Source organism: Phyllopteryx taeniolatus, chromosome 21 (assembly GCF_024500385.1).
Source record: "Phyllopteryx taeniolatus isolate TA_2022b chromosome 21, UOR_Ptae_1.2, whole genome shotgun sequence".
Classification (NCBI taxonomy): domain Eukaryota; kingdom Metazoa; phylum Chordata; class Actinopteri; order Syngnathiformes; family Syngnathidae; genus Phyllopteryx; species Phyllopteryx taeniolatus.
Genome location: NC_084522.1, coordinates 14,170,951 through 14,198,881, shown reverse-complemented (window position 1 = coordinate 14,198,881; position 27,931 = coordinate 14,170,951). Strand labels below are relative to the sequence as shown.

Below are 27,931 nucleotides of genomic sequence, written 5' to 3'. Positions count from 1 at the left end.
ACTTTCCTTTTGCTTCAAGGAGTTGAAGCAATACTTACACTTGCACCAAAGTCTTTTTAAAACACAGGTATCTGCCCTTCTTTAAAGGGAGGGTTCGTGCTTTTCAAACCACTAGCAAGATTTGAATGTTGTCTCACTTCAGACTTTATGCATGTTACAACAGTGTGGCTACTGGCTTCAGAGTAAGAGATTATTTCTACTAGACTGACCTGTCTCCCATTGAAAATGTGTGGTGCGTTATGAGGCGCAAAATACGACAATGGAGACCCTGGACTGTTGAGCAACTAAAGTTGTACATCAAGCAAGAATGGGAAAGCAACAATTTGTGTCCTCAGTTCCCAAATACTTGCAGAGTGTTGTTAAAAGGAAAGGTGATGTAACACAATGGTAAACATGCCCCTGTTCCAGATTTTTGGGAGCATGTTGCAGGCATCAAATTAAAAAGGACTGAATATTTGAAAGAAAAAACAAAAGCCGTCGTCATCAGTTTAAACATTAAAATTGAATTAGTGGCATTAGATGGGGCCAGGGAGAGGGTTTTTTTCAAAAGATCACTTTAATTATAGTCTACTGTCAGGTCATACAGACACTTAACATATGATGATGAAAGTGTGTTTAAAAAAAAAAAAAAACCCTTAAAACTCTCCCTTTAAGACAACATATTAGTAGGCGAGTGTAAATTAGGAGAAAAAAAACCTCTTCTACTGAAAAAATAGAACCGACGGCAGTTTTTATGTACAGTACTGAAATAATAAACGCTAATAGTTTAGCGACGGTCCCTGACGCTTGACTGGCACCGCCCACTAGAAGGATGGAGGGAGATGGACAGGGAGGGAGACACCGGTTTACGACGTCAAAGGAGTACACACACACACACACACACACACACACACTACACACTGAACAAACGCTCAGAGGATAGGACGGGAGAACCAACAGACTGCCAATTCCCGGCGGTCAACTGAAGGAAGCAGAAATATCCGTCCCAACACATTCACGGTGGCCGGCGAGACATTTTGTTTGTTTTTGTCTTACATCTGATTCGCTAAGGAAAGAAAAAGAAAAAAATCCCGGGAGCATCTCGTAAAAGGGGGAGGGAAACAACAGATCTAAGAGTGGGGTGGGGGGTGGGGTGGGGGGGGACTCGCTGTTTCCCGAATGAAGGGTTGTCTTTAGCGTGGTTTAAATTGGTTGCCCAAAAAAAAAAAAAAAAAATCAAGAGGCACGAGTAGTCAAATGAATTGAATCGTTCGGATTGAACAAGTCCGAGGCGCAAGATAGGAAGACGTCCACTGTTTTCGTCCATTCTTTGCCAAGAGCAGCACCACAGGTAGGATTTCCAACTCTTTCTTTGTTATTGTTGGCTCTCTCCAATTTCGCCCGAACGTGTGCAACCAAGTCGTTGTCATTGTCGGCTTCTTTTGACAAAGACCCATTAGCCGCGCTGTCACACGCACTCATGTTCCTGTCAGGGATTAAATGTTGTCAGTGCAGGTTTTGTTTCACAGCCATCGTGACATTCGAATCATTAGTAGGGATTCAAAATGTTCATGTGCCATTTTTCTGTCATTTCTATTGTGACGTATAGGTAAATAGCACGCGGAAATGTCACATTTACATGCAAACGCGGTCTTATTATCCTCTGCCATAACAAAGCATCCCGTTTCCGCACATTTGCCAATAATATAATATCATAACATATCATAACATAACATGTGTCTACGTACGTCGGTCATCGTTGCAATGTGTGTACAGCGGCTGTCATTTCCTAAATGGTAAATGCCATATTCTTATACATCTCTTCCTCTTAAAGTCTACTCTTCAATCACATGTTGCTTGTTTTAGTTCAAAAGTGTTTCGAAACTGTCTAGAAAGGCAAAATCCCCCCAAACGGTCATTCTCCAGCATTAATGGCACGAGGGTTTGCAATTGCTTTCCCCTGAATTCTCCCATCTGCACCTCCTGTTTGCACCTCCTGTGCAGTGTGAAGTGAAGCCCACAGGCACCTCCTCGCAGCCTCCACTCAGTCTGTTTGTGTGTTTCTTGCTCCTCCACAGACTCTCAATGAAGGAGCCTGATGCAATCAAGCTCTTCATTGGGCAAATACCCCGAAACCTGGAGGAAAAGGACCTGAAGCCCATCTTTGAGCAATTCGGCAAGATTTATGAGCTGACGGTGATAAAGGACAAATACACGGGCATGCACAAAGGTCAGAGAGATTTCCAAGTTACCACATTGAGTGCATCAAGACTCACTTTCGGCCGGCTTTTCGCTGGCACGTCGGTCGATATTGATTGACACTTTCAGACAGAAATGTATTAATTGTATTAATAATTAATAACATGTATTATAGAATCCCACTACGTCATACTCAGGGGTGTTTTACTGGGAATTATGTTGTCCTTCGCTTGGCAGTTTGCAGTGGCATCAAATTTGTGTTTGGAATATTTTGGTGACATGTTGTAGCTTCACTAGAAGGGCAAAATACAGCATTTAGAGACATCCCCCAGGGACAACAATCATAAGTAAATCAATCCGCGAGGTCCTGCAAAACTAAACGTGATTGTCAATGCAGAGATTGCAACTATCTTAGGAAATACTTGAAGTCAACAGGTTTCTGGGATCGAACCTAACTACTCACGCCACCACCTGAGTATAAACCCGTAGAGCGCATTATACACCTGCTAGGAGTGACAGAGTAGAAATGTAAGGTTAATAATTATCCTCGCTGTCGTTTCAAATGCAAATCGCAGCGTGGAAGACAGAGGCTTCATATAAACTCACATAAACCATCAGTCACTTGAGAGACCTGTAGGCCAGGTGGCATCGGTCCTCCCAACACCTATGACACCTCATCTGCATATATTTACATATTCATGATTGTTGGGAGCCCTAAAAGGTTAATGAAGGCCGTTTTCCATTATGAGGGACGACGTACGCTTAGATACAATGACTTCATATTCGATACCCATGTGCAGATGAATCGTTTGCTCAATCGTTGCAGTTTGTTTGCATGTTTTATTTTTGTCTCAGTTGCAAGCGGGTTGCCTTATTTTTTACGGACAGAAGTGTTCAACACACCTCTCCATGTATTTTGCAGTCAATCGAGGGTTGGACAAGAGCTCTTAGTTCCCTTGAATGAGGAAAGCCGTTTCTATCTAAAAAAAAAAAAAAAAAAAAAGAGGATCGTCTGCTAGTATGGTAGACTTTTAACTGTAATCGTGGCCTTTAACAGAGCAAATTATCAGCGACATGTTGATTAACCAATGACAGTTGGGCCCCTCTAAATGCAAATCCCAGAACATTTTGACATCACAGATGGAGAGGAATTGCAGGTCCCAAAAGGGCGAGACATTTTGTCTCTTCACACCAATGCTATTGTGAGCCATGGCCCCTTATCCAGCTTCCAGATAAATGATCCAAAAATATAGATAAATGTCGAAAGTCTTCTTGGTAGACTGCAAAGGGGGTATTCCACGTTCTTACATTTTCACTTCCTGTTGGCGTAACTCATGGGTTCCCCACTACTATTTGTCCAGTGTATCAGTAAGGATTGCTTGATGAAATACGAATGTTTGTTATGTTTCATGCAGAGCAATTCAAGTTACCACTAGTGTTGCCGTTTTACAGTTTTACATAAGAAACAATAATACTATTGTGGGAAATATTAGGAAGGCGGCACGGTGGCCGACTGGTTAGAGCGTCTGCCTCACAGTTCTGAGTTCTGTGTGGAGTTTGCATGTTCTCCCCGTGCCCGCGTGGCTTTTCTCCGGGCACTCCGGTTTCCTCCCACATCCCAAAAACATGCATTCATTGGAGACTCTAAATTGCCCGCAGGTGTGAATGTGAGTGCGAATGGTTGTTTGTTTGTTTGTTTGTATGTGCCCTGCGATTGGCTGGCAACCAGTTGAGGGTGTACCCCGCCTCCTGCCCGATGATAGCTGGGATGGGCTCCAGCACGCCCGCGACCCTGGTGAGGTGAAGCGGCTCAGAAAATGGAAATAGTAGGAAAAGATGTACAAATGTAGACATTTCATTCTGTTTTAGATTCGTGCAACTGTACAATTTGTAGTTCAATTATTATTGGCCTTTATTTTCCTTTTTGCCTTAGCTGGGTGTATTTGTTTTTGTCATCCATCGTCCAAATCATGTTTTTTTTTTCTTGAACTGTATGTGGCAAATGCAAGTGTAGTATGAGTCTTTTTACAATATTATTTCATTTTTTTGGAGTGTTTTCTGTTTGTATTCTAATCAAAACACTGGTCATAATTAAATTGCTGAAACAAAAACTCATCTATCTGATGATGTTGACTTAATCTCCAGTAAGCCTGTATAGGCTAAAGTCCTGCTGGATGTTTGGGCCTGCCTGCATGCCGGCGACATCCATACAACACTGACACACACATCGAGTAGCACACCAATTTGACATTCAAATGACTTGAGTTGAACATTTACTGATCTTCCTCTGCTTGCCCCCGTTCCCCAGGATGTGCCTTCCTGACGTACTGCGCACGTGAGTCGGCCCTCAAAGCCCAGAATGCACTGCACGAGCAGAAGACACTGCCAGGGGTGAGTGGTGCCTTTGTCTTTTTAAGGTCGTGCCAGCTCACATGCATGTAAAAAACACAAACAAACAAAAGACTCAGACAGTCTCAGAGTGACGCAAGGGGAAAACTAACCAAGTTTGACTTGCACGCCCCAACTTCCCCTTTAGCTCTGCCTCTTATGTTTCACATAGGATGCAAGCAAAACGTATCCATCCACTCCTTTGCGGCACGTCAGCGCCACGAGGCTTACGCTTCTCTCCCTTCCGTTCGTTCCCCTTTCATGTGCATCTCTTTCAACGCGGCACCTCCTCCCGAATTTGAATCAAAGTAGCTATATTAGCATAGCCAGGCAGCAGGTGTGCCAACATCTCCAGAGCTAAATATGACATGACAGCCAGGTCTCTATAATAAGCCACTATATGAGAGATGAGGCGACAAGGCGAGGGATGACTGAGACCGAGTGAACGCCCAACTTGCCGTCGCTTCCTCTTTTCCCAACAAGACTTTATATCCCCCCTCAACCATTTCCTTTTTTGTTATTTTGGTGGGAGTTGACATTTTTTTACTTCTTTTTTTTTTTTTTTTTCAACCTCCCCTCTTCTTGAATGTCAGTCCAGAGACTTCTACATTTTGTTTTGCCACTCGATGAATCCTTTAATAAATATGCAGTTGTATAATTTAATGATGATCAATTTCCGGTCTAGTAATTCTGTATATTCATGACAAATGTATTTCTATATCAACCAAGAGGCGGTTTTAATCACCGATTGTTTAATTCCTTCTCGGATTACTCCCCCAAAAGACTTAAAAGATTTCCATTAATGGGCGTTAAATGTTGGTACGGGTCCCTGCAGATGCAATAATGCAAAATCTTACCTCGTGAATGTATCTTATTTCGAGTGAAAACATCTGACTGTACTTATTTCCTGAATGTTCAGTCAGACAAAAAGATACAGCATTGTTTTAGATTAGATTTTGTTTCAGATTGTTTTACATAAAACAAGATATATATCTTTTGTTGTCCCTAAAATAAGTGAACAAATCTGCTTAAAATAAGATCTTATATCTTAAAACAAGTCTTTTCGTCTTGCTAAGATTTTAGAACAAGTCTAAACTGCCTTCAAATAAGTACACTAAGAAGTTTTCACCAGAACTAAGATAAATTCATATGCAAGCATTGGGTATGTAGAAAAGTGTACAATTAGGGGCATTGTTCAGTCTTGGTGGAGGTCTGCTGGTGCCGTTCGAGATTTACCTGCGTATTTATTTGTCACTTGAAGAGCGTTGTTGTCAAGGTGGCCATTGCTTATTGTGGTATTTTCGGGACAGTTTGACAGGGGGAGGCCGCTCGAACGGTTGTGACAAAACTAATCCCAGTGTTAGCGTGACAGTCGTGTGACCTTCCTGACCTCTCGTTGGGGATCAGCAGGTCCCACGGCCAAAGTTCCCCCTCCTCTCACTCCGCTTCTTTTTTACTTTACCAGCCCACAATATCTTACCTCTAAATTGTGTGTAACAAGGTTTTGTGGTCACTAACTCTCCCACCCCCCTTTGTCCCTGCTGAAAAAAAAAAAAAAAAAACATCTTATTAGCTCCACACAGGCCAGACCTGCCCACTCCTGCTCCCAGCTGTGGTGTAATTGTCATCTAATTGCACCTCCACTGCTTAAAGAATAATGGACTCCGGCACCTCATGACCAGGCCTGTACAAAATTTAAAAAAAAAAAAAAAAAAAAAACCATGAATGCAATTACAGGAGTGAGGGGCAACGCACACCTGAATATAGAATAAGAATATTGAGGCGGTGAGCTATGGTTTCAAGCTGAGAAATAATAGAGTTCCTCGCTATTTAACTGGTTTAAAGAAAAGAAATAAAGTAACATGTCATAATTCTACATTTTAATAGGGTAGTAAAACAATGTGCAACCCTGGAGCCCCTTCTATAATATTGATGGAGCGATCAGGGCATACAAACCGTATATTACTTGACCATGGCTGTTCAGAGTTGTATGCTGATCCTTTTCCATCCAAAATATATTAAGAAAATTATCTGTACAGTCTATATAAAGTTTGATACCACTGCAGTCCACAAAAACACTAATTAACTCGTACTGTACGCCCTCTGACTTTGTAAATGATAACCAGAGCATTATTAACTTGGCAAAAACTGACATTTTCACTTCCGTTTTGAGTCAAATGGAAAACAAGAGAAATTAATCCCTTTAAGAAAAGTGAAAAAAAATGTGTAGCTTTCCATATGCTAACTAGCACGCTTTTTGTAATTCATGGTGAATTATGTAAAGACGATAGGATTGCGTGAACAGGACTCTATCATTTGCATTCCGAGGTGTTGGGGGGGGGCCTGACGCTTCCATTGTTAGTCTAACACAAAAAGAGAAAATAATTTCCTCTTACAAAAGTGGAAAAAAGTCATGCTGCGCAGTATTTTTGTCTGTTGGCCAATGAGCAGCCTATACTTCCTGGTTCATGGCGAATAATGGGAGATGTTGGGAATTATACCAACAGGATTTTACCATTTGCATTTCATAGTAAAAAAAAAAAAGACCAAAAAAAATGTCTTATAGGGCTGCATTTTTGTTTTTCTGCCAATCCTGTTAATTACCTCGCTTAATAAGTAATTGTATCATTGCTTGAAAATAAATGACACTTTACAACTGCATGAGGAGCCTAAGAGTAAAATCAACCATGCTCCTAATTTTTCCTTACCCTGCTTTACAGCTTAATTGAATTGCGCCACCACTGGTACTGTATCTTATGGCACTTATCATATGGGGGAGGGGGAATGGGGGGGGTTAAGTATCCTGCTTCCAATACATGAGAGAGACCCAACAAACCCCCACATGAGCACAATAAGAAGGCAGACGTTGACAGATGGCAAACAACAGCACCTGGCGTTGTGTTTAATTTCAGGTGAGAGTGTGTGAATCTCCAAGTGAGATTAGAAAGCCTGAGTGAGAGTTTGGAGATGCGGACCCTTATTTTTGTCCTCTTGACTCCTGGCCCCTCATTATGGAGCTTTTCAGCATGCAAACATACATCCTACATTCAGAGAAGCCATTATTGAACAGTAATGCCATTTGTCGGTGTTGAGCGACCACACATACAAGCCTCATCTCTGCTCCATTAGAAACGTCATATATTGCCCTTCATGAAAAGACACTTAGCTGAATTAATATTAGCTACAATGCCCCGCTCTGCATTTTAAATGCAATCACTATTTAATCACGTGACAAGTGGGAACGTGTGTGTTTGTGCGTGCGAGAGGGGGGAAGGGAAGGCGGGCAGGTGTTCACACTAACACAGTTTAATGAGGGATGTATTGCTTTTGTTTCTGTGTCTCTTTGCTTTTTGTGTAGCGTGCATGCATCCCAAGTGAAGAGCACACTCATTCACAGATAAGGGTTCATAGATGGAGGTTGTATTATGGGATTGTTTTTCCCATGGTGCACTGGGAGTGTGTTTGAGCTGTCCATACGAGAGCAAAGAGCTGCCTCAAAAGAGTGGAACGTGTGACTAATTGTGACAGCTAGTCAGCTATAAGCATCCAGACAGAGCAGAGGGGGGTTTATCAATAGTCTAAAATAAAATTCCCTAATTATAGCACACCCCTTTTACGCAGGGCATGACGACAAAGGAAGTGGTTGGAGGCCGTAATGTGTGCCCCTAAAGTTTCAAGCCTCTTGCTTCACATGTAATATGATCATACTGTTATCAACTAGGATCATAAAATGCATAAAAATGTTTGCCCTCAAACGACCTGTGATGAATTTAGATGAAGCAAGTGCCCCCTGATATTTAGATTATTTATGTTAGTGACTTTTTGGGATGATGATGGTGACAATGATTTGACCAACCAATCTGGAGCGAAAGCGTTCTCTTACGAATAAGTATCTTCTCGCTGGAAAGACAAGAAAATAGCAAAAGACTGTAAGACAATTTAATAAATGAAAAAAAAAAAACACCCAAAAAACATTTTCTGTGTTCTTTACTTGCCTGCCTTTGAACAGAAAGTTCTAAGACCATGGTTATCCATATTTTTTCTCTATACAGGTAAAGCCAAAGTTCTAAAAGATATCCATCCATCCATCCATCCGTTTTCTGAGCCGCTTCTCCTCACTAGGGTCGCGGGAGTGCTGGAGAGCCTATTCTAAAAGATATAGTTGATAAGAATTCCAATAATAATTTATAAACAATGAACAATTGTTGGTTTAAGTGTATATGTCGCTAAAGGTTTTGTGATGATGATCATTTGATGAATGTATCTGGAGTGAAGCACACGCCCGCTCTTTAGCGTGCGTGAATATACAGATGCAAAAGACAAGGCAGCGCTGTGACAACAACAAAAAAGGTCACTTGTCACTCTGCAGCGAACGGAAAGATGAATGCTGATTGGATTTTTAAAGGCTGCACACGCATGTGAATTCAAGTGAAATTGGGCACACGGAGCGGGGTGGGCTACGTGGTGGAAATGATGCAACATTTGACAAAATGAACAGGGGGTTGCAATACGGGGAAATTGGGGGTGGAGGGAGGGGGGGGGGGGGAGGGTTGTAGGTTGAGGCAGTGTGTTTATCAGCTTAAATACAGACATCTGTTACTGGGAAAATGGAGGTGGGGGGGTGGGGGGTTGTTTGATTGTGTGTGCATGCAAGGGGATTCACACAAAAGTGGAAGGGGGTTGCGGTGGGGCCTTGGAACTTTGGCATTAGGCTGGTAATCTAAAGTGTGTGTGCCTACGCGTAGCACGGCAGAGTTTTCATGGCACGAACAAGATCCGACGGAAAATGAGTAAAGTTATCTGTCCTCACATACTGTACTACTGTGAGGGAAATCTGTCTAACACTCCACTCTGTTCCCTCTCTGCTCCACTGAGTCGAGTCAAACAGCAGCTGACGTGAATATTGAACTGTTTGAAGAGATGATAGTTTTCTGTTATGAAGATGGTTATACTTGCGGGCTTCATCAATCACATCTCAACACATTCAAAATCTGCAGCGAGAGAGAACAACTGGAGAAAAGCGCAGACCATTGATTTTGTGTGTGTGTGTGTAACTTTTGTTGTCAGGGGTGGTGGCATGGCTCAGGTGGTAGAGTTGTCGTCTCCAAACTCAAAAGGTTGTGTATCGATCTTCAATCCACTCGTGACCATGTCAAAGTATCCTTCAGCAAGATACCGGATAGCTCTTGATGTCGCGTCATCAGTTGGCGAATAAGCACTTCGAGTACCTTCAAGGTAGAAAAGCGCTACGCAAGTGAGAGCCCATTTACCAGTTTGGGCCTTGTTTTTGTATTTTCTTCATTTTTTTGCTCAATAATGCATGAATCCTTGAGATAAAGTTCGAAAAGCCACACCATTTAGACAACTTGCCCAGTCTAACGAGATATATATATATATATATAAGTCCTGTCCTGTATGTAAAACAAAGCTTCCTGGGCAAAATTAAGAATGCTGAATTGGGATTGACAGCGTCAGAGAGGTATTCATTTCACTAATTTCATTTTTCTTGTTGTGGTTGTATTTTGCAGCGATGTAGAAATACACCGCATCAAACTGCAAACAGTTTCTCATATTTTGGAATTGAGCTACATTAACAGCAAAGGCAATAATAGTTTGTCACAATGAACCGTTGCTCTGGTGCTGTATGTGTATGTGTTCCAAACTCCCTGACATTAATTGCGATTCATTTTGCCCCCAATGAAGGTTGATCTTTGCCAGTAGCATGACTTGAAAACCACAGGGCTTTTGATTGTGATTTGATTTTGACTGGCGAGTTGACGGCGGTGCGCGTGAGACACAGTGGCGCAGCAGCTTTGACACTCCAGACTGAATCAAGTGATTGAATATTATTGAACTGTGCCCTGATGAGCTGTCAGTCTGCTTGATATCTGGGCTTTGTCTCAGAAGCCTGATTCATGTTACCGCTCTCCTTTCTGTGTGTGCATAGAACAATAACGGAGCGCTGCCGCATCTCTTGCTTGCAGCCTGCGATGCTTTATTCCGACTCTTTATGCAACCTTGCACTCACATATATTTATCACCTTTATATTTGTATTTTCACATATGAATATACCAATTCCCACCTGTGCCTTCTCTTTCTCCCTGGAGTGTGTCGACAAGGATGAAGGCGCAAAAGCGGCAGCGACAGGAGAGGAAGCGAGACGGGAGGAAGGGGGAGGCGGCAGGTTGATTATGGTCGCGGGTCTTGTTGCCTGGAGACAGCTGGGACAAGGGATGCCAGGTTGCTAAGCGACCCAGCACGATGCAATGGCCAGCGCTGCTATGTGATGGAGCTAAGGAGAGGGAGGGCCGGAGAAGGAAAATTGTCTTTGTGCCCCACAGCCCCACCCCTCTAAACACTCCTCCCAACCCACCTCGAAGTCTGTAAATGTTCTTGAAAGAGCGAAGGAGATCCGCTGATATATTAGCCACTCAGAGCATTCAAAATCGAAATTAAAGAGAATGGAAGCGAGAAAGATGCAACACAGGCGGAAAGAAGTGAGATTTACATCCTCTGTCCCATAATCGAAAGGGAAGAAAAATGTCACCATTAAATCACCAACTGTGATTGGATTGGATAATCTATGGATTTAATATGTAAAATCCCCTGTTGCGTCACATCGCATGAAGATCATGTGACAGTGTGTACTTAGAAAGCAATGTCAAGAGAAGATGGATCATGTGTGTTTAGCCACGTAATCGATGCATATAGATGCACGCATCATTGTGTGTGTTGCGCACCGTGTGATGTTGATGAGGCATCCTTTGCCCGAGTGTTGTCTCTGCACAGTATTTTTGTAAACAAGCCGTACAGGGGAGGGGAGGAGAGGGGAGAGGAGAGGAGAGGAGAGGAGGGGAGGGGGTGGTAGCAACAGGGGGAGGAGGAGGAGGGAAAAGGTTGTAAAATGTGTTAGAGATGAAGGCTCGGAGGGAGATCTGCTCTCAAGGCTAACATTCAACAGGCAAATGTGTACCCTTTGCCACCCATACCGTTCTTTTTCTTCCCCACCCTCCTTTTCTACATGTATCCAATCCCTCCATCTCCCGACCGCCGACCCATAAACGCCCTTTGTCCTCTTTCATTTGTTTATCTCTCATCTCCTCTGCGTGCTGTTTACCTGATTTGCCGGTGGTCCCCATCGCAGGTGTTGTCATGGCAATGGCCAATGCGAGCGAGGTAGTCATCCGAGCCCGGAGGCCGGTTGCCGTGCCGATCTGGAGTGGCTCGGGCTTGATGGCCTCCACTTCTCGCTGTTGTCCGTCTTGTATATTTGGATTTCTATCGACCGGGCCCATCTGCCGTGCTGCCCTTATCGCTGTCATCGCGGCCCTCACTGTTTGTCTTTGTCGGCCACCACCGGCGTTCAAACATGAAAGTGGAGATGATGAGGATGTTATACTAATCTGATTCCATTTTTCTTTTATATTTTCTTTTATGTATATAATTCATATTAGCTATGATAGTCGTAAAAATAACAAGATCCACTTCCTATTACGTTCACCACTATATACAGATTTTTGCTTAAGAATCTTTCTAAGAAAAGAAAAAAGAATGATAATAATTGTCTTTATTTAGGAAATGTACCAGTCCAATGGCTTTTTTTTTTTTTTTTTTCATTTGGCGTTTCCACTTAAAGTACCAAATATGCTTCCTTGCCATAAAAGCTGTGTAAAAGAGAATAAGTGCACTGCTGTTTCAACTAAAAGAAAGGTTGTAATGAAACCTTATTCAAAGCAGCATATTTAAAAAAAAAAAAAGAGAGAGCACACCAAAGCTATATACAAAAGTGTTGCCGAGTGTAGTAATTCTCAAAGTGTGGTCCTAGTACAGTGGTACTAGTACCACAAGTGGTATGCGGGTTGGCTTTACTGGTATGCGAAAGAATCACTGTCTATGTACAGTTTTGTTGGATTGAACTTTTTATTACATTTGCATTCATTTCTTTAAGAATAGTTTGTTTTTAAACTCGAATGTACTTTTTATCTCATACTTAACTTGTGTGCAATACATTCGAATCAAATCATTATTTCCGTACTTTTTCTTTCTTTTTTTTTTTCTGTCATGTTTTTTAGCGCAGTGTTAATGTCCGGACTGTGCCTAATGTTACAGTGACTTACAATAACAGTAAATATACTTTTTAGGAATAAAACATCCGTTTTGCTTTGGATGTTCATGTAGGCCTAGTACGCCACTGTATTTTAATGTTAGTCTTGATGGTGGTACTTGGAGAGCTAAGTCTTTTTGGAGGTAGTAGAACGACTGGCCTAATGTTAACAGCAGAGGCCCGCTCGGAGCATAAAACCATTGCACAAAGCCAGTGTGATGTATGGTATTATAAGTATACAGGAGGTATAAAAAAATTATAAGAACGATATCATAAAGCATAGTAGCCCGTTTTATAGTGTCATCTACTGTATACCACTGCAAAGCAAACATCAGCTAATTAAATCTGCCCAACAAAAAATCCAATACCCTTAGATTGCTTTGTTGATATTTAACTATAAATTATGCGGCCATATATGTTTCATAGCCTATTGCATATTAAGATTGTATTTACATTGCCGGGAAAAAGATTTTTTTCTTTTTTTCTTTTTTTGTGCAGTTACCCCCACTTTAATGTTTAAGATCATCAAACAAATGTAGGTACCAGACAAAGATAACCCAGGTGAACATAAAATGCCGTTTTTGAAGCGTGATGTTATTTATAAAGGAAATCAACTATTGAAAACTACCTAGCCCTGTGTGAAAAAGTAATTGCCGCCCTTGTTAAATCACAAATTAACCGTGGCTAATCAAATTTGGGGGAAAGCAAGAGTTGATTTTCACCGACCACACCCAAGTCTGAGTACCTCCAAACCCGTTCAATCAAGAAATCACTTAAATAGAACGTGTTGTCCAAAAAGATCTCAAAGAGCTGAAAATAATGTCACAATATACAAACGCCACAATGTCAGGTATACTCTCAAACACTTCGAAGTATGATGCGGTGCTGTTACACTACAAATAATACATGATTTTTAATTGTCAATCAACACAGAATATAAATATGGGATTTTTGCGTGCGTTTTTAGAACCAGACATGAAAGTTATCGTGTTGTAGGAAAGCGCTACACACGTCGCTGTCCTTGCTACACAATATGGCGTCATTCAACAACAGTAATAAAAGAAGAGGGACCGGTTTGCCTTCAGGACCTTGCTCAAGGGCACCTACAATGTACTCAGGAAGCAGGCAAGCATCTCTCACACAATGGCTCCTTACCGACTGAGCTCCTATAACTCCTGCAGGTGTTACATAAAAGTGCCCACGTTGTGACAGCAAGGATGAACAATGACCACCAACATTAAATTCTAGTCACCAGTGTATGCTTGACTGATTGCCGTATCACTTTGAGACTTTACCCCTGCGGCAACTTTCCCCTTTCCCCACTAATTGGTGCAATCAATGGGACTCCCCTCAATGAGGGCCCCTTGCAGCAGGTGTTGCTGTTATTTTAGAGCTGACTCCAGAGCAGTTGTGCATGCAGGGTCCCGGAGGCCGAGGACGATCAATAGTGTCTCCTAGTGACCGATCACAGCGGATTAATCAGTGACACGAGATCACTGAGTCGCTGAAATGTCACCAGCTCCATAATTAAGACCTTCATTAAGACACAGTTAACAGAGTGGCACTCTGCTACATGCATACCCCCCCCCCCCCCCCCCCCAACACACACACTTCACACATGCATACATACACACCCCCATCCTCCATCCTTGTCTCCATATGCTCCATTCTATCCCTCAATCTGCACTTCTCCCTTTAAACCCCCCCCCCCCCCCTACTGTTTTTTTTTCCTTTTCATTTTGCTCAACACCCCCTCCCCTTTTTTCGGGCTCTCCATATTTGAAAGACACTCGTGTGCAACTTCATATAGGGCTTGGCTAAATAAAAGAGCAGGCAATTTTGGAGCAAAAAAGTCATTTCAGCCGCTCGTCACTTGCTGAAAAGGCAGTTGAATCCTGTGTTGTTGTGCTAGCCCCCTTTTCGCTCAACCTTTCATTTACACCCCCCCGCCCCCCCACCCCCACCCCCACCCTTTAACCCTGTACGCCTCATCTCTGTCAGGCTCAGAATATCTTGGCTATAGTCTGATGCTGCATGCTCCTGTAATCCAGATTAGCTGGCGAGTGTTCTTAATCTCATCACTTGCCCAATCCAGTGTGGGCGGGTGTGCTTTTCCTGGTTTTGGCGCGATAAGGGCAGAAGGAACCATAGACTTGGGATTAGGGTGGATTCTGAGAGAGAGTCATGGAGAGAAGGTAAGGCGGAAGAGCCATGAGTAATGCACTCATGGGAACACTTCATTAGTTACACCTAATAACATCTAAAACGTGAGCTGTACCACTCAATTTGGATTGAAACCATTTGAGTGGTAGTCATCCATCGACATGTTTGTTATTGACGTTGTAGTGTATGATGCTGCATTGTATCATAGTGATAAGCTTTTCGAATATTTACCCTTTTCATGTAGCGATAAAGAAGGTAATAATAGAGCTTCGTCATCACTGCAAAGTACAGCCACACTAACAAATACGTGCAGTATGCTATCAAATAAATACATTTCTGAGTGTGATAACCGACTGATATGCTTTCTTTGTAGTTACAAAATCAGTGACACACTCCATAGATGCTTTATTATTAGATTGGATTCAGGTGTGTTGTGGCCAGTGAGTGTACTGCTAAATCCCCCAAAAAAAAAAAAAAAAACCTTTGGGAGACTGATAAGAAAATATAACCATACACGTTATTTAAAAATTGTTTTAGGGAAATAACGGCTTTTACAAGAGGGCGACGTTGCAGCTTTTTTTTTTTTTTGGTATTCTATATTTGAATTTGTCTTCTTTTTCTCGGACTCTCATAATGCTTGAGCATTGAAACTGACTGTGTCGCATGTTTACTTGTTTCCAGATGAACCGTCCTATCCAGGTGAAGCCAGCAGACAGCGAAAGCAGAGGGGGTAAGAGACACCTGTGCCCACCTCCAGCACACACGTATACACGCATACACACACACACACACGTACACACACTTGTTCGAATAGCACAGACAAAACTGGCGTCTTTCTATGCCTTTATCAGGTTAGCAGCAATTAAAATTGGACTTCAAATATCTCATTTGAATTTAAATTGGACATCATTACAAAGATACAATTGAATATAATGAAAGTGAAAGTGTGAATGAGAGTGTGGAGGGTTGTTTTCTGTGACCCTGATCAGCGGCATCGAAAAATGATCGATGGATAAAATAGGACTGAAGTTCTATTTTACAGGTTAATGCCACCAAACTATTTGCACTGTCAAGAAATGTACAGTTAGATGACATAGTTGTAGCTAACGCTGCGGCTGGTGTGGCGTGTGTCGTCAGCCATTTTAGGTGGCTTTTGGTTTCACTTTTTTCACAGAACTCCTGTTATCGATCAGTGAGCAACTGCTGAATTCAATTTCTGCTTCAGTCTCCGCGTCCCTTCACGCTGACTCACAGAGCCACCTTTCAAATATTCACAATGAATAAAAGATGAGTCCCTTTGACAACAACATACCTCAACTCAATATATTTTATTGGATTTTGTCAGCTCTCTATTAACAGTTTTCACGATGTTATATCCAATCTCGTGTGCTGCACATTAACAGTGGCAACTGAGGTGTACATGCCTTGTAGGGAATGAGCCAAAACATGCAGACATATGACGTCAGAGATTGAGCCCTCGCTGCAAGATTTGTGCGTGTGTGTGTGTGTGTGTGTGTGTGTGTGTGTCAAATCTTCAGGAGCCACTGCGAGATTCTGTTAGTCTGTTTCAATGTGCATTTGCATTACTGCCCTCTGGTGGTACTTCTAAGAATAGCACACAGTGGCAATATTCGATACACCATCTCCATGCATCCGTTCTCCACACCGCTTATCCTATTGAGGGTCGCGGGGCGCTGGAGCCTATCCCCCTGAACTGGGCGCCAGTCGGTCGCAGGGCACATGCAGAGACAGACAACTGTTCAGACTCACGTTCACACTGTCACTGAGTTGGAACTCAACCCAGCTCGGACGAATGAATGTACCACTTCACCATCACTGACCATTAGATACACGTGCGCGACAAATTTCTGCCTTTATTGTGATTCTCAATTTGACTCAGTGCTTGAGCAGTCAAGATTTGAACATAATGATGAAATGATGATGTAATCAAATGTGATTATACCTAATATATGAGGTACACCCGCACAATCCATCCATCCATCCATTTTCTGTACTGTACTGTACACGGACAACCATTCGCACTCACTCGCATTCACACCGTCACTGAGTGGGAACTGAACCCACACTGCCCGCACTACATACCGAACATACTGTATCTCCCAGTCCCCTCTATGTCCAGGTCACACCAACATTATCTAATTATATCGCTGTGTTTTGTCTCTCTCCTCCTCTCGATACCCTCCTTCTTCCTTAGAAGACAGGAAGCTGTTTGTGGGCATGCTGGGAAAGCAGCAGACGGACCCTGACGTGAGAAAGATGTTTGAACCCTTTGGCAGCATCGAGGAGTGCACGGTGCTCCGTGGGCCCGATGGCACCAGCAAAGGTAATAACTCCCCAATCTCAGAACCGCACATGCTGACAAAGGGCAATCTAATAAGAGACACATCAAAGCTAAATCTGATATCCCTTCACTTTATAATGTTTGATCAAATGATGGCAGCTTTAGAGTGACTTCCGAGCCATGAGTATGAAGACGCCCTTACATGAGTGGGACTGATTATTGTGTGTAACAATACTAATGATATTTGCCATGTAAATCAAAGTGTGACGGCGGTTCAAACAAAGACGCAAGGTTTTCTCGCGTCTGTTGCCTTGAGGCATGACTAATGGTGCAATAGGTTTCATGGGTCATTGCTAATAATGACGCGAGTGGAGGTTTACAGGCTGCGATTGGTGAAGCGATGTTTTCCTGGACCATGTTTAATGATACCAAGTCTAATGACGGAGCGCTCGAGTTAAAGGCGGCCCCAAATGTATTTTGAAATGGACGTATCCACTGTGTGTGAAGCCAGACTTTGACGGTGTGTCGTCCCCCGTCTAGGGTGTGCATTTGTAAAGTTCCAGAACAACGTAGAGGCCCAGGCTGCTATCAACGCTCTGCACGGGAGTCGTACTCTACCAGTGAGTCCAATACACACGCGTGCACATGCGGGTCATTTTCATATAGTTCGATCGATCAATAATGGTGAATAATTGGCCAATAGAATTTCTTTTTTTTTTTTAAATCAATTCATTTTGCTGAGAGGAGCACGTGAAAAAAAATATATATTCCAAAGTAATATTTTTCAAACTTTTAATGCCAAAACGTCCTTACCGTTAGATGTCGCGAATGAAGTTTCATGATATTTTGGATATATAGTAGTTTTTTTGTTGTTTGTTTTTTTTGTTTTTCTCCTGTTGCTTAATATGCAACCCAAATGCATCTCAGCGTCTCCAAACAGTCCTCCCTTTGTTACTCACGCTGTCTTTACCGTTTATGCCACCGGGGAGAGCATCATTATGTTGTTGCCAATACGCCAGAGGGATCTGGGATGGGGCAGCCATTTTGCATTCGCACAATAACAGAAAGCAAAATAAATGGTGTTAATTCTGAGATATGTATGAATTTGTTAAAGTGTCGGCACTTTTGCATATCTTTACCTTTTTTATGATTGTACTGTATGGAGACAACAGTGTAATGGGTTTAATATGTAGTTAGAATCTTTTATGCACTTGTAGCTGCAGAGTTTGAAGGGCAACGTGTAAATTGTTTTGGTCATTCCTCTTTTTAAAACATATATTTCTATTTCTATGGGCCAGCGCCATTTGCTCTGTCAATTAGGATTCTGAGATTCGTGGTTTAAATCTCAGTTCTGGCCTTCCCGTGTGGAGTTTACGTGTTCTCCCTGTGCTTGTGTGGGTTTTTTGTTTTTTTTTTCTGGCACAAATGCTTTCTTCCACACTCCAAAACATGCATGTTAGGTCAATTGAAGACTCTAAATTTTCTGTAGGTGCGAATGTGAGTGTGAATAATTGTTTGTCTCGATTTGTCCCTTGCGATTCGCTGCAGACCAGTCCAGGGTGTACCCGCCTCTCGCCCAAAGTCAGCTGGGATCCGGCTCCAGCTCATTAGCAACCCTGATGTGGTATAGAAAATTAAGGAGTACTCGATATCTTGAAATAATGCCAATATCGGCCTGATACTGCTACCTGCTACCATCCCTATTCATAAATACTCAACTCCCGCATACATGTGAAATTTGTCTTTAAAGGGGACATATTTTGCCAAACCAACTTTTTCTAGTATTTGGAATGTAATATTGTCTCTATGGTGCCTCAGTAAACGTGAACTATGTATTAAAATCGTCCTTGCATTCCTGAGTTCCAGATATTTTTCCACCAAGAGGCCTGTAATCAGGTCATTCGAATTTCTGGAGCGTATCTGCAAAGATCTCCGTCTTCCCTTTTTGTCAACATAACACGTGTGCTCTCACAAGTTGGTTTTCTACACAGAAAGCAACCAATCAGAGGAAAGGGGGTGGTCTTAGCCAAATATGGACAAAGCGGATGCAAAACTGGGTCTAACAGAAGTAGCTGTCCGAGGGGCCTTTTCTGGACACTCATACGACAAAGCCAAGGTGTTTTTTGAAATGTAATTGACACTTTTATAGTAAGTCCATCTTAGACAGGGCGGGGCCTTTAATATTGAGGCCTTATTCACGCATATATTATCTTATCCATTAAATTTGGATTAGGAATTGATTTTGTGGGGGAAATATACTTGTTATATCTCTAAAAATCAAAGATTGAATTCAATCTTGGTGCACATTTTCTGCTAAAATGAAAACAACAGTAGACACACTTTATTTGCTTTAGTGGGCCACCAAGAATGGTGTGACGGGCCGGATCTGGCCGCCGTGCCTCGAGTTTGACGCATTAGGGCTACTGAATAGTCCCTTTAGACTTTGTCACGTTAATACAGTACGTTAATAGTACTATGTTTACTGTATACAGCACCAGGTTCCAGCTAAAATTCAAATGACTGCTGTGAAAATGTTGTTTTTTCTCCCCCCCTCCCCCCCCTTAGGGAGCGTCATCCAGTCTGGTCGTTAAGTTTGCCGATTCGGAGAAGGAGCGGGGGCTTCGGCGAATGCAGCAGGTGGCATCTCAGCTGGGAGTCATCAGTCCCATGACCCTGCACCTCGGGGCCTACAACGCCTACACGCAAGCTGTGAGAAACGCACGCACGTACACACGCAAACACAAGATTCTCTTTTCACACTTTAGAACGAATGGAAGTTTTCAAGTGAGAGCCGATATGTAGAGCAGTGAACAACTCAATCTAATTCTGCCATTATTACATGTAAACACATCCTTATTTGGCCACTTATACAATGTAATACAAGTTGTGTCTGCCTTTTCGAAGACAATGATGCTCAGTTTGAATGGACAATTGGAATGGAAGACTAGTGTTTCCCAACATTTATTGAGCCAAGGCGCATACTGTATTGAACATTGGAAAAATCTTCCACCAAGCAAAAACGTCACACAATTGATGTGAATAGAGTGAAATAATGGTCTTCTCATTTCAATGTACTTATTCGGTGTGGGCATGTTTCGTTGAGCACAAAGCTATTCTCTCCTGTTGAATGAACGGCAACAGGCGCAAACGCACCTTAATTGTAAATTCTGCCATCGAAGTGGAAGAGCATTGAATTGTTCTGCTTGTTACTATATGTCACTGGCATAGAAACATTGTTTGTGATAAATAATCATTTTCTGACAAATTAAGTGAAATGGGATCCTTTCCCGTGGCATACATGATAATCTCTCACGGCACACTAATGTGCAGTGCATTGGACACTGGTTGGGAATCAATGAACTAGATATTAGCATAACTAAAGCCAAATTCAAAATGTTGTTCGAGCTGAGAATATTATTACATAGTCTGCATTAAATATTGCATCCAAATATCCCATGACAGTTGATGTTTATCCCATCTAACTCAACACACAAATGGCCTCCTGTCAATGCCAACCTCTTCGACCCCCAGTTAATGCAGCAGCAGGCCCTGGTTGCCCAGTCAGCCTACCTCTCTCCTGTTGCCACGGTGGCGGCTGTTCAGATGCAACAGCTGGCTGCCCTCAACCACAGCAGCATCATCGCCACACCGCTCGCATCCATCACCCCCTCCTCAGGTAACCAGAACCGCCTGGCACAGCCATTCATCCACGATTAGATCTCTGCTTGAAATATGACAGATACACAAAGAGGCTTGGACCTATGGTGACAAAAGAAACATTGCTCTCATCTCATTTACCAGGTGAATGTTAAGCATTCAGTCTAGCTATTGCTGTATGTAGCCAAACGTCAACTATATACCAATGCAGACGACTCCCTGAGATGGCGTTTCCCACTTGGTTTCTCTGTGCCCAGCCGGAGGTCGTTCGATTATTATTTTCGTACTTTTTGAACTGTGTGTGTATAGTGTGTGTGTGCGTATGCGCATGTATGTACTCTGTCCATGTAGCTGAGTGATGGGAGGGGATTGATTTTAAGCACTTTGAGATGCATATCATTGTATGAAAAGTGCTCTAGAAATAAAGTTTGATTTGATTTGATCAATGCTCAGTGCTTAACAGATTTATCGGAGGCCACTACCCAATGTAAGGTTTATGCCACAGCTGCCTAACAGCACTGGTAATGTACCAAATTCATTATGTTTCTGTCACGGCTCATACACCAGCATGTATAAGCATTTTCACCCATATATTTGTAATGTTAAAATATCATTATTCATATTATCCATTGGCTTTAAATGTACTTTTTTTGATCTTCCCAAAATAGTGAAGCACACATGATTGTTTCTTGATTAAAATGTACATGCATTGAGCAGAGAAAAAAATAGTGAGGATGGATGTCATGCTTGATTAATTTCTGGCTTGAAAATGGAGAAAATCTGTTGGAAATTCTTCATTGCTGTTCAAAATGGTGAACTGTTGAGAGCTCTGGGAAATGAAAGCATCCACAATAAAGCACTTAATGATGCTGGATGGGCTCCTGACAGATGGTCTAAAAACATTTGCTATGCACCTGTTTGTATGAATCATAACAATACGTGCAGAGAGAAAATCAAATCAATAATAAAAACAACAACACTATGAGAACTACTACTACTACTATGACCACTACTCATAATAATAATAATAATAATAATAACAATAACAATGATGATGATGATGATGATGATTATTATGATTAATAATAATAAAATTATTATTTGGAAACATTGTAATATAGTCCTACTAATAATTTACTAATAATGATTTTTTTTTTTAAATCAGCTTTTTAATTATTGATCTGATTAATAGTTGCATGGTGTGATTGCTTCCATTGAAAATGTTCTCTTCCTCCCTAAAATTCAGTACTGACTGCATTTTCCATATGCAAATGTAATATTTAGCTAACTTAAAAACTGTCAACAGGTACCAGCACTCCACCCTCCATTGCTGCCACACCCGTTCCTGCTCTGCCTCCGCCAATGGCGGTGAGCAGCTACCCCTCCGTGGCGGCACCCCCAAACGGCCAATCAGCAACTGAGGCCCTGTACACCAACGGGGTCCATGCCTATCAAGGTACTGTGTGCCCATAGCATCCTCGTCACGGTTTTTGGGAGTGAAATGCCTCTCCCCAAACTCACAGGCTCCTGCTCCTATATGCCACAGTGGGAGTGTAATTAAGAGCAAATAAAACGAAGCGAAAGCGCTGCACGTTATTTGGAGCGTGCTGATGTGCATCAAGCGATTGGTGGTGATGTTTTTGTGTCACAGCTCAGAGTCCTGTGCTGGACCCCCTGCAGCAAGCTTACACAGGCATGCAGCACTACACAGGTGAGGCTCAGTTGCCATTCATTCGACAGGTGTACAATGTAGAACTCCAAATGTGTGTCTAATGTGATGTACAGTCATGTGAATGTACTTCCCGTTCAGCATTTATAATGCAGCATACCATACAGTACTCGTCAATAGTGGATACCTAATGCTTGCGTATTTACTTCATTATGAAAGGAATAATAAACATTTCTAATTGGGGGAAAAAACAAATATTATTTCTGTATTTCAACTGTACAGAACCTTTCTCTCACACCCAAATATGAAATGTTGAAATCTTTCTGGCTCTCCCTTCCATTTTACACAGGATGTGTGACCTGAATACAAAAACCTCTTATGTAACATCATAAAATGCTGCCAAACAACCTGTGCATTGGCCCATTTCTGGCAAACTCTTGTCTGTTTCAAGTAGACATCCAAATTCCCGGTTTCTTACAATTGTTGTTGTGCGAGGAATCTTATTCAATCGCGCGTTTAAAATGAACCTCCGTAAACAGTGTAGTGTCGTATTTCGAAAAACAAATACTGTCATTTCTCATCAAAGGACAAAAGCCTTATTTTTCCTCAATCGTTAATCATCCCATCAGCCACGACTTTAATAGGCAGCGTGTTATTTTTTTGGCCAGTCGGTTGTCATCTTAAATAGCTTACCTCAAATAAATGCCTCCATTTCTTTCAATGTGTCTTAATAGCAGTGACATACATTTGACAAAATACCCAAAGGATAGAAAAATCATAGCACTGTCTTCACTCTTTCTTGTCGTCTCGCTGAAATTCGCCTATTTAGGCCAATGCCACGTACGGCTTTCGTTACCATGATGGCTAGGAGCCGCGAGTATAAATCAGGAAGTGTGAACAGCAAAGCTTAAGCGAGTCCACGTGAGGATCACACCAAAATGTTTACTTTGTACAGTAAGCGGCTGTAATTACAGGTACCTTTCCACCGACATACTGTATGATACCGCCATGCGTGGCGTTCGATAGCAACCATAGCACACACGCCACAAATGTTTTTTTGGGTCGATATCTTTCTCTGTGTCTTTCTCCTATCGCGCAGCCACCTATCCCGCTGCCTACAGCCTGGTGGGGCAGCCGTTCACCCACCAGCCCACTCTGCTAGCTCAGCAACCGCAGCAGCCGCAGCAGCTCCAACAACGCGAAGGTAGATTCTAAAACGTCTGTGTGAATGTGGGACAATCTCAAGACGTGGTTTACAACGTCATTTGGCGCATTGCGGTTGACGGATTATCATTGCGCAAACAGTGATGCAGTTCTGCTGCTTTATCGGTTCTTTGCTTTATCAGCCTTTCTTATTTACCGGGGTTTGCATCATGATTACTTATTCTCATGTACCAGTAATGTAGTTTAGTGAGGTACGATGTAACTGTAGCACATGTTTCAACGTATACTATATGGAGTAGGGTATAGTCATCGAAAACATTGTTTTACCATCTTATTCTTTGTATGAAGGTCCTGAAGGCTGCAACATCTTCATCTACCACCTGCCACAGGAGTTCACCGACTCTGAGATCCTGCAGATGTTTTTGCCCTTTGGAAATGTCATCTCGGCCAAGGTCTTTGTTGACCGCGCCACCAACCAAAGCAAATGCTTCGGTGAGTCACAGTGACGCCGATAACTGCTATTATGCTAATTGTTGTCAACCGTGTGGTATTTGGAAACAAAAAGAAGAAAAGACAAAAGATGTTGGATTTATATATATATATATATATATTTCAAGTCACTTAATACTCTACTCAGTGCTTCCCAACCTTTATTGAGCCAAGGCACATATTTTACATTCAAAATATCTCACAAATCCAAAATGTCACCAAAGGTATGTGGACTGCAGTAATGATGATCTCATCACAATTGACTCACAAATGTACTTATTTAGTGGAAGCGCTATTCGTAGAGGCGGAGACACAAGTACATTTGACCTTCTGCCATCTAGTGGAAGAGAATTTCAATGTTCTGCCTGCCACTATATGTCACTAGGAAAGGCACCATCCAACGATGCCGTGACAGGCAGTAGTAAACGTTCATATTTTCCTCAGGTTTTGTGAGTTTTGACAACCCATCCAGTGCTCAGACTGCCATCCAGGCCATGAATGGCTTCCAAATAGGCATGAAGAGACTGAAAGTGCAGCTGAAGAGGCCCAAGGATGCCAACAGACCTTACTGAAGGAGGTGAGCTGCACATGAGGATATGCGGTAGACAGCAGCTAATGCGAGTGAAGATGAAAGATTCAGTGAATGTAAATGAAAGCTCAGGTCGTCTCAAGAGGCTGATTTTCACGTGGGACGTGTCAATAACCTACAGTAGATTAACTTTAATGAGGTGCGGCACTCACTATCTTTTATGGATACATTACAGGCATCAGTTTGAATGTGTTAAAGTGTTCTTTTTTTCAGTTTGGTAGCTGCAAATGTTATTGACAAGTAGAATACATTTCGATCAAATACCCTGAATGCAACTGCTGTCCATCATTAATTTTTCTTTTACTTTTCATTTATTGTTTTTGTGCTGTGCCATATGCCATTTTTCCTGAAACAAAATCATCACACCACTCTCAAGACTGTCCCGTCTACATACATAAATCGTGGAGACGTGCGTCGCTATGGCTACGGTTGCTTAGCAACCGCTAAAACCTCCCCCCTCCTTCTCACACTGCGTTGTAAGTTAATTGGCCTGTGTCGGTCGCTGTGGCGATATTGCCTGTGATGGTTGCCATTTAGCAATTTTTCTTTTGGGGCCGTTGCCTTGATTCACCATGCCCAACTGCATGGCGGGTTACTGTGGCGACCATGAACTGTGTTTGGTGCGTTGTGAGTTTCCTCTTATTATTTTGTCCTGGTTTCAATCCTTGCAAACACTGATCGATAACAGTCACTTTACCTCCGCATCTGTAAGTAACTGATTATCATGACATGCTCTTTTGGTGATCTATTCCTCCAAATTTTCAATCAGACCAAATTGTGCATTGAATATGGATGTCTTCTTTTATTTATTTTTTTTTTTTTTTGGGGGGGGGATTAGTTGCCTTTTTTTTTAATCTGTCATGATTATCATTCTTACACTTTCCCTTTGTTTAGCTGGATGGTGTGGTAGTTTTTCCGTGAAGTCGTGAGGGGTTTTTTTGTTTGGTTGTAAACTCAATTCCATGTCACTTTGTGCCTGAACTTTGGTTGTTGTTTGTGATACTGGAGATGTAATGAACATGTTTAAATACATAAATAGTGGGCAGGATAATATTTGTGTATGTTGGTAGGCGTGTGTTTGTGTAGGTGAAGTGAAAGTATGTGTGAAAGATAATAATAGCAATTGTTAACTTTACTGTAGAAAGTTTTGGGTTAATCTGTTTTGTTCCTGTGCTGCTGGTAGAGGAGCTGCATTCCTCTTTAGGAATTCTGGGGACCAAAAAACTTTTCCATAAATACGTTCATCTGAAATTCATAATCTACGTCATGCTCATGAAAACAGTGTATCTGCAAACCACCAGCAAGACACACGTAGACGTAAAAGTTAGTGATTAAATGTTTTCTTAACATTCATTTAATAAGGCCTCGCAAATATGCAACATTTTTATTAATCCAATCTGATTATTTGGAAAGTGACTATTGAACCGTAAAGAAAGAGAGTTACGCTGCCGAGTTTTCTTTTTAGTTTAAAATGGTTTAGTTTAAAAGCAGGATCCCTCGCCGCCAAAGGTAGAACCCGGCTCGGTTTTGCAACTGTCGGTGCAGTAAATCCTCGCTGAATATCCATGCATGTCCTCGGGCTCGGCTCTTGGCCGCCACCTACCGCGAAAGCTCTCGCTGGAGGACTACGGCTATTTGGGCCTTATCGACTGCAAGAACGAACTACAACCGAGCACACATGTAGAAACTGTGCAGTAACTCAAAATGACGTCGACCATAAACACAGGCTAAAAATCTGGAAATATTTTGTATTGTATTGTCTTGTCAGAATAAAGTAAGTAGTATGATATTCTAAGATTCGTTTTGAGTCACCACCAATTCAGGCACAGCCCTTGCCAATACTATATCATACAGTGAAATAAATCTTCCCTGCATTGTTTTAAGTCAAAAGAAAATATATGTCTGCTTTATTGTCAAAACACCATGTGTAAGCTATATGGTCTATCACAGCTCAGTATATTAAAGCAGATAGTCGTGCCCCAAAATATTGGCGCCAATATTTTTGGGCACGACTGTATTCTGATATTATTTTGTCTAAAGAAAAAAAAAATCCCACTACTCTGGCATTTAGCAAATAGAAAGAATTGAGCTAGGCGACACAGTGAACGACCGGTTAGCACATCAAATCCCTGCCCCGCCTGCGTGGTGTTTACATGTTCTCCCCGCGCCCGATTTACTCCCGATTTAAAAATGATATCATCTACGTGTAGTTGAATCTGCAGATGCTCTGTTTTGAGCAAGTCCACTTGAAAATGAATCTGGTGGATGATTTGATTTTGAAATATCTGAATAGCCGTAACTTACGGACAGACATTGGAGTCGCTGCCCGCCAGAATTCCTACTGTGCATGTTCTGAATTAATTTGCCTGCCAAAAGAGATGAAAAGCTACTTTTGTTTAGACGTGCATACGCGTGCAGCATTATGACTGCAGTTTCGGTTGCATGAACAGTATAATTGAATACTGTGACTGTGACTCCCCTGCAGCATCAATGCAAGCAATGGGTATTGACTGCAGTTTTTTGTTTTTTTTAAAAGAGAGAAAATAAATAAATATATGAATATGTACTTACTGCATTTGCTTTAAATGTTTGTCTTTTCTCTCTCTCTCTCTCTCTCTCTCTCTCTCTCCACTTCTTTACCTCCAGGACAATTTAGGAGTTCAATCAAGAAAACCACCTCGGGATGTCCCAGCCTTGTTTGGTTGTTTTACCAGCCATAATAGCACATAGGAGCAACACCTCACACACACACAAAAAAAAAAAAACAGTATCACATGTTTGAAATACATTTATTTAAAAAACAGCAACTGCAGTAATATCAACAAACAAATCAGCAGAATATATGGCAACAATATCAGAAGTGCTCCAAGAGTTCCTATCATTCCATAGCTGGATTCATTTATATGATGTACTGTACATACTCTGTTGGCAACAAGTTCTTATCTACATGTTAAAAAATAAAAAATAAACACAAAAAAACAAAAGCATATCACTGATGTGATTCTACTGAACAGGGTCCTGCTGTATAGTGTGATTTGTGATCTAGAAGGTCGGTCAGTCAGATCGGAGGGAAAAGAAAATATATTCTGTATGATTACCACTGGTAATTTTGTTATGTAGAAGTAGTTTGATTATTTATACTTAAATTAAGCTCATGGTTCCTAACCAGGAAGAGAATTGAATGGATTTCCTCACGCTGTACATACCTTATTTGGGGGGGGGGGGGG

At 41.9% G+C, this 27,931-nt stretch overlaps 1 protein-coding gene across 4 annotated transcripts; it reads left to right on the top strand.

The window, feature by feature from the left end:
• Window positions 1–1,130: 1,130 nt before the first annotated feature.
• celf3a (cugbp, Elav-like family member 3a) lies at window positions 1,131–27,931 on the top strand. Of its 4 annotated transcripts, none has more exons than XM_061760373.1 (14): window positions 1,131–1,330; window positions 2,058–2,209; window positions 4,487–4,569; window positions 15,516–15,564; window positions 17,053–17,178; window positions 17,677–17,756; window positions 19,702–19,845; window positions 20,668–20,812; window positions 22,100–22,249; window positions 22,445–22,504; window positions 23,562–23,666; window positions 23,975–24,118; window positions 24,560–24,692; window positions 27,351–27,931. In XM_061760373.1, the coding sequence occupies exons 2-13, from the start codon at window positions 2,065–2,067 to the stop codon at window positions 24,685–24,687; spliced, it is 1,359 nt and encodes a 452-aa protein (XP_061616357.1). In that variant the 5' UTR covers window positions 1,131–1,330; window positions 2,058–2,064; the 3' UTR covers window positions 24,688–24,692; window positions 27,351–27,931. The 4 variants fall into 4 exon arrangements, with proteins under 4 accessions (XP_061616357.1, XP_061616356.1, XP_061616359.1 ...); XM_061760372.1 differs by having other exon boundaries at window positions 17,050–17,178; XM_061760375.1 differs by lacking the exons at window positions 1,131–1,330; window positions 2,058–2,209; window positions 4,487–4,569 and adding an exon at window positions 14,725–14,866.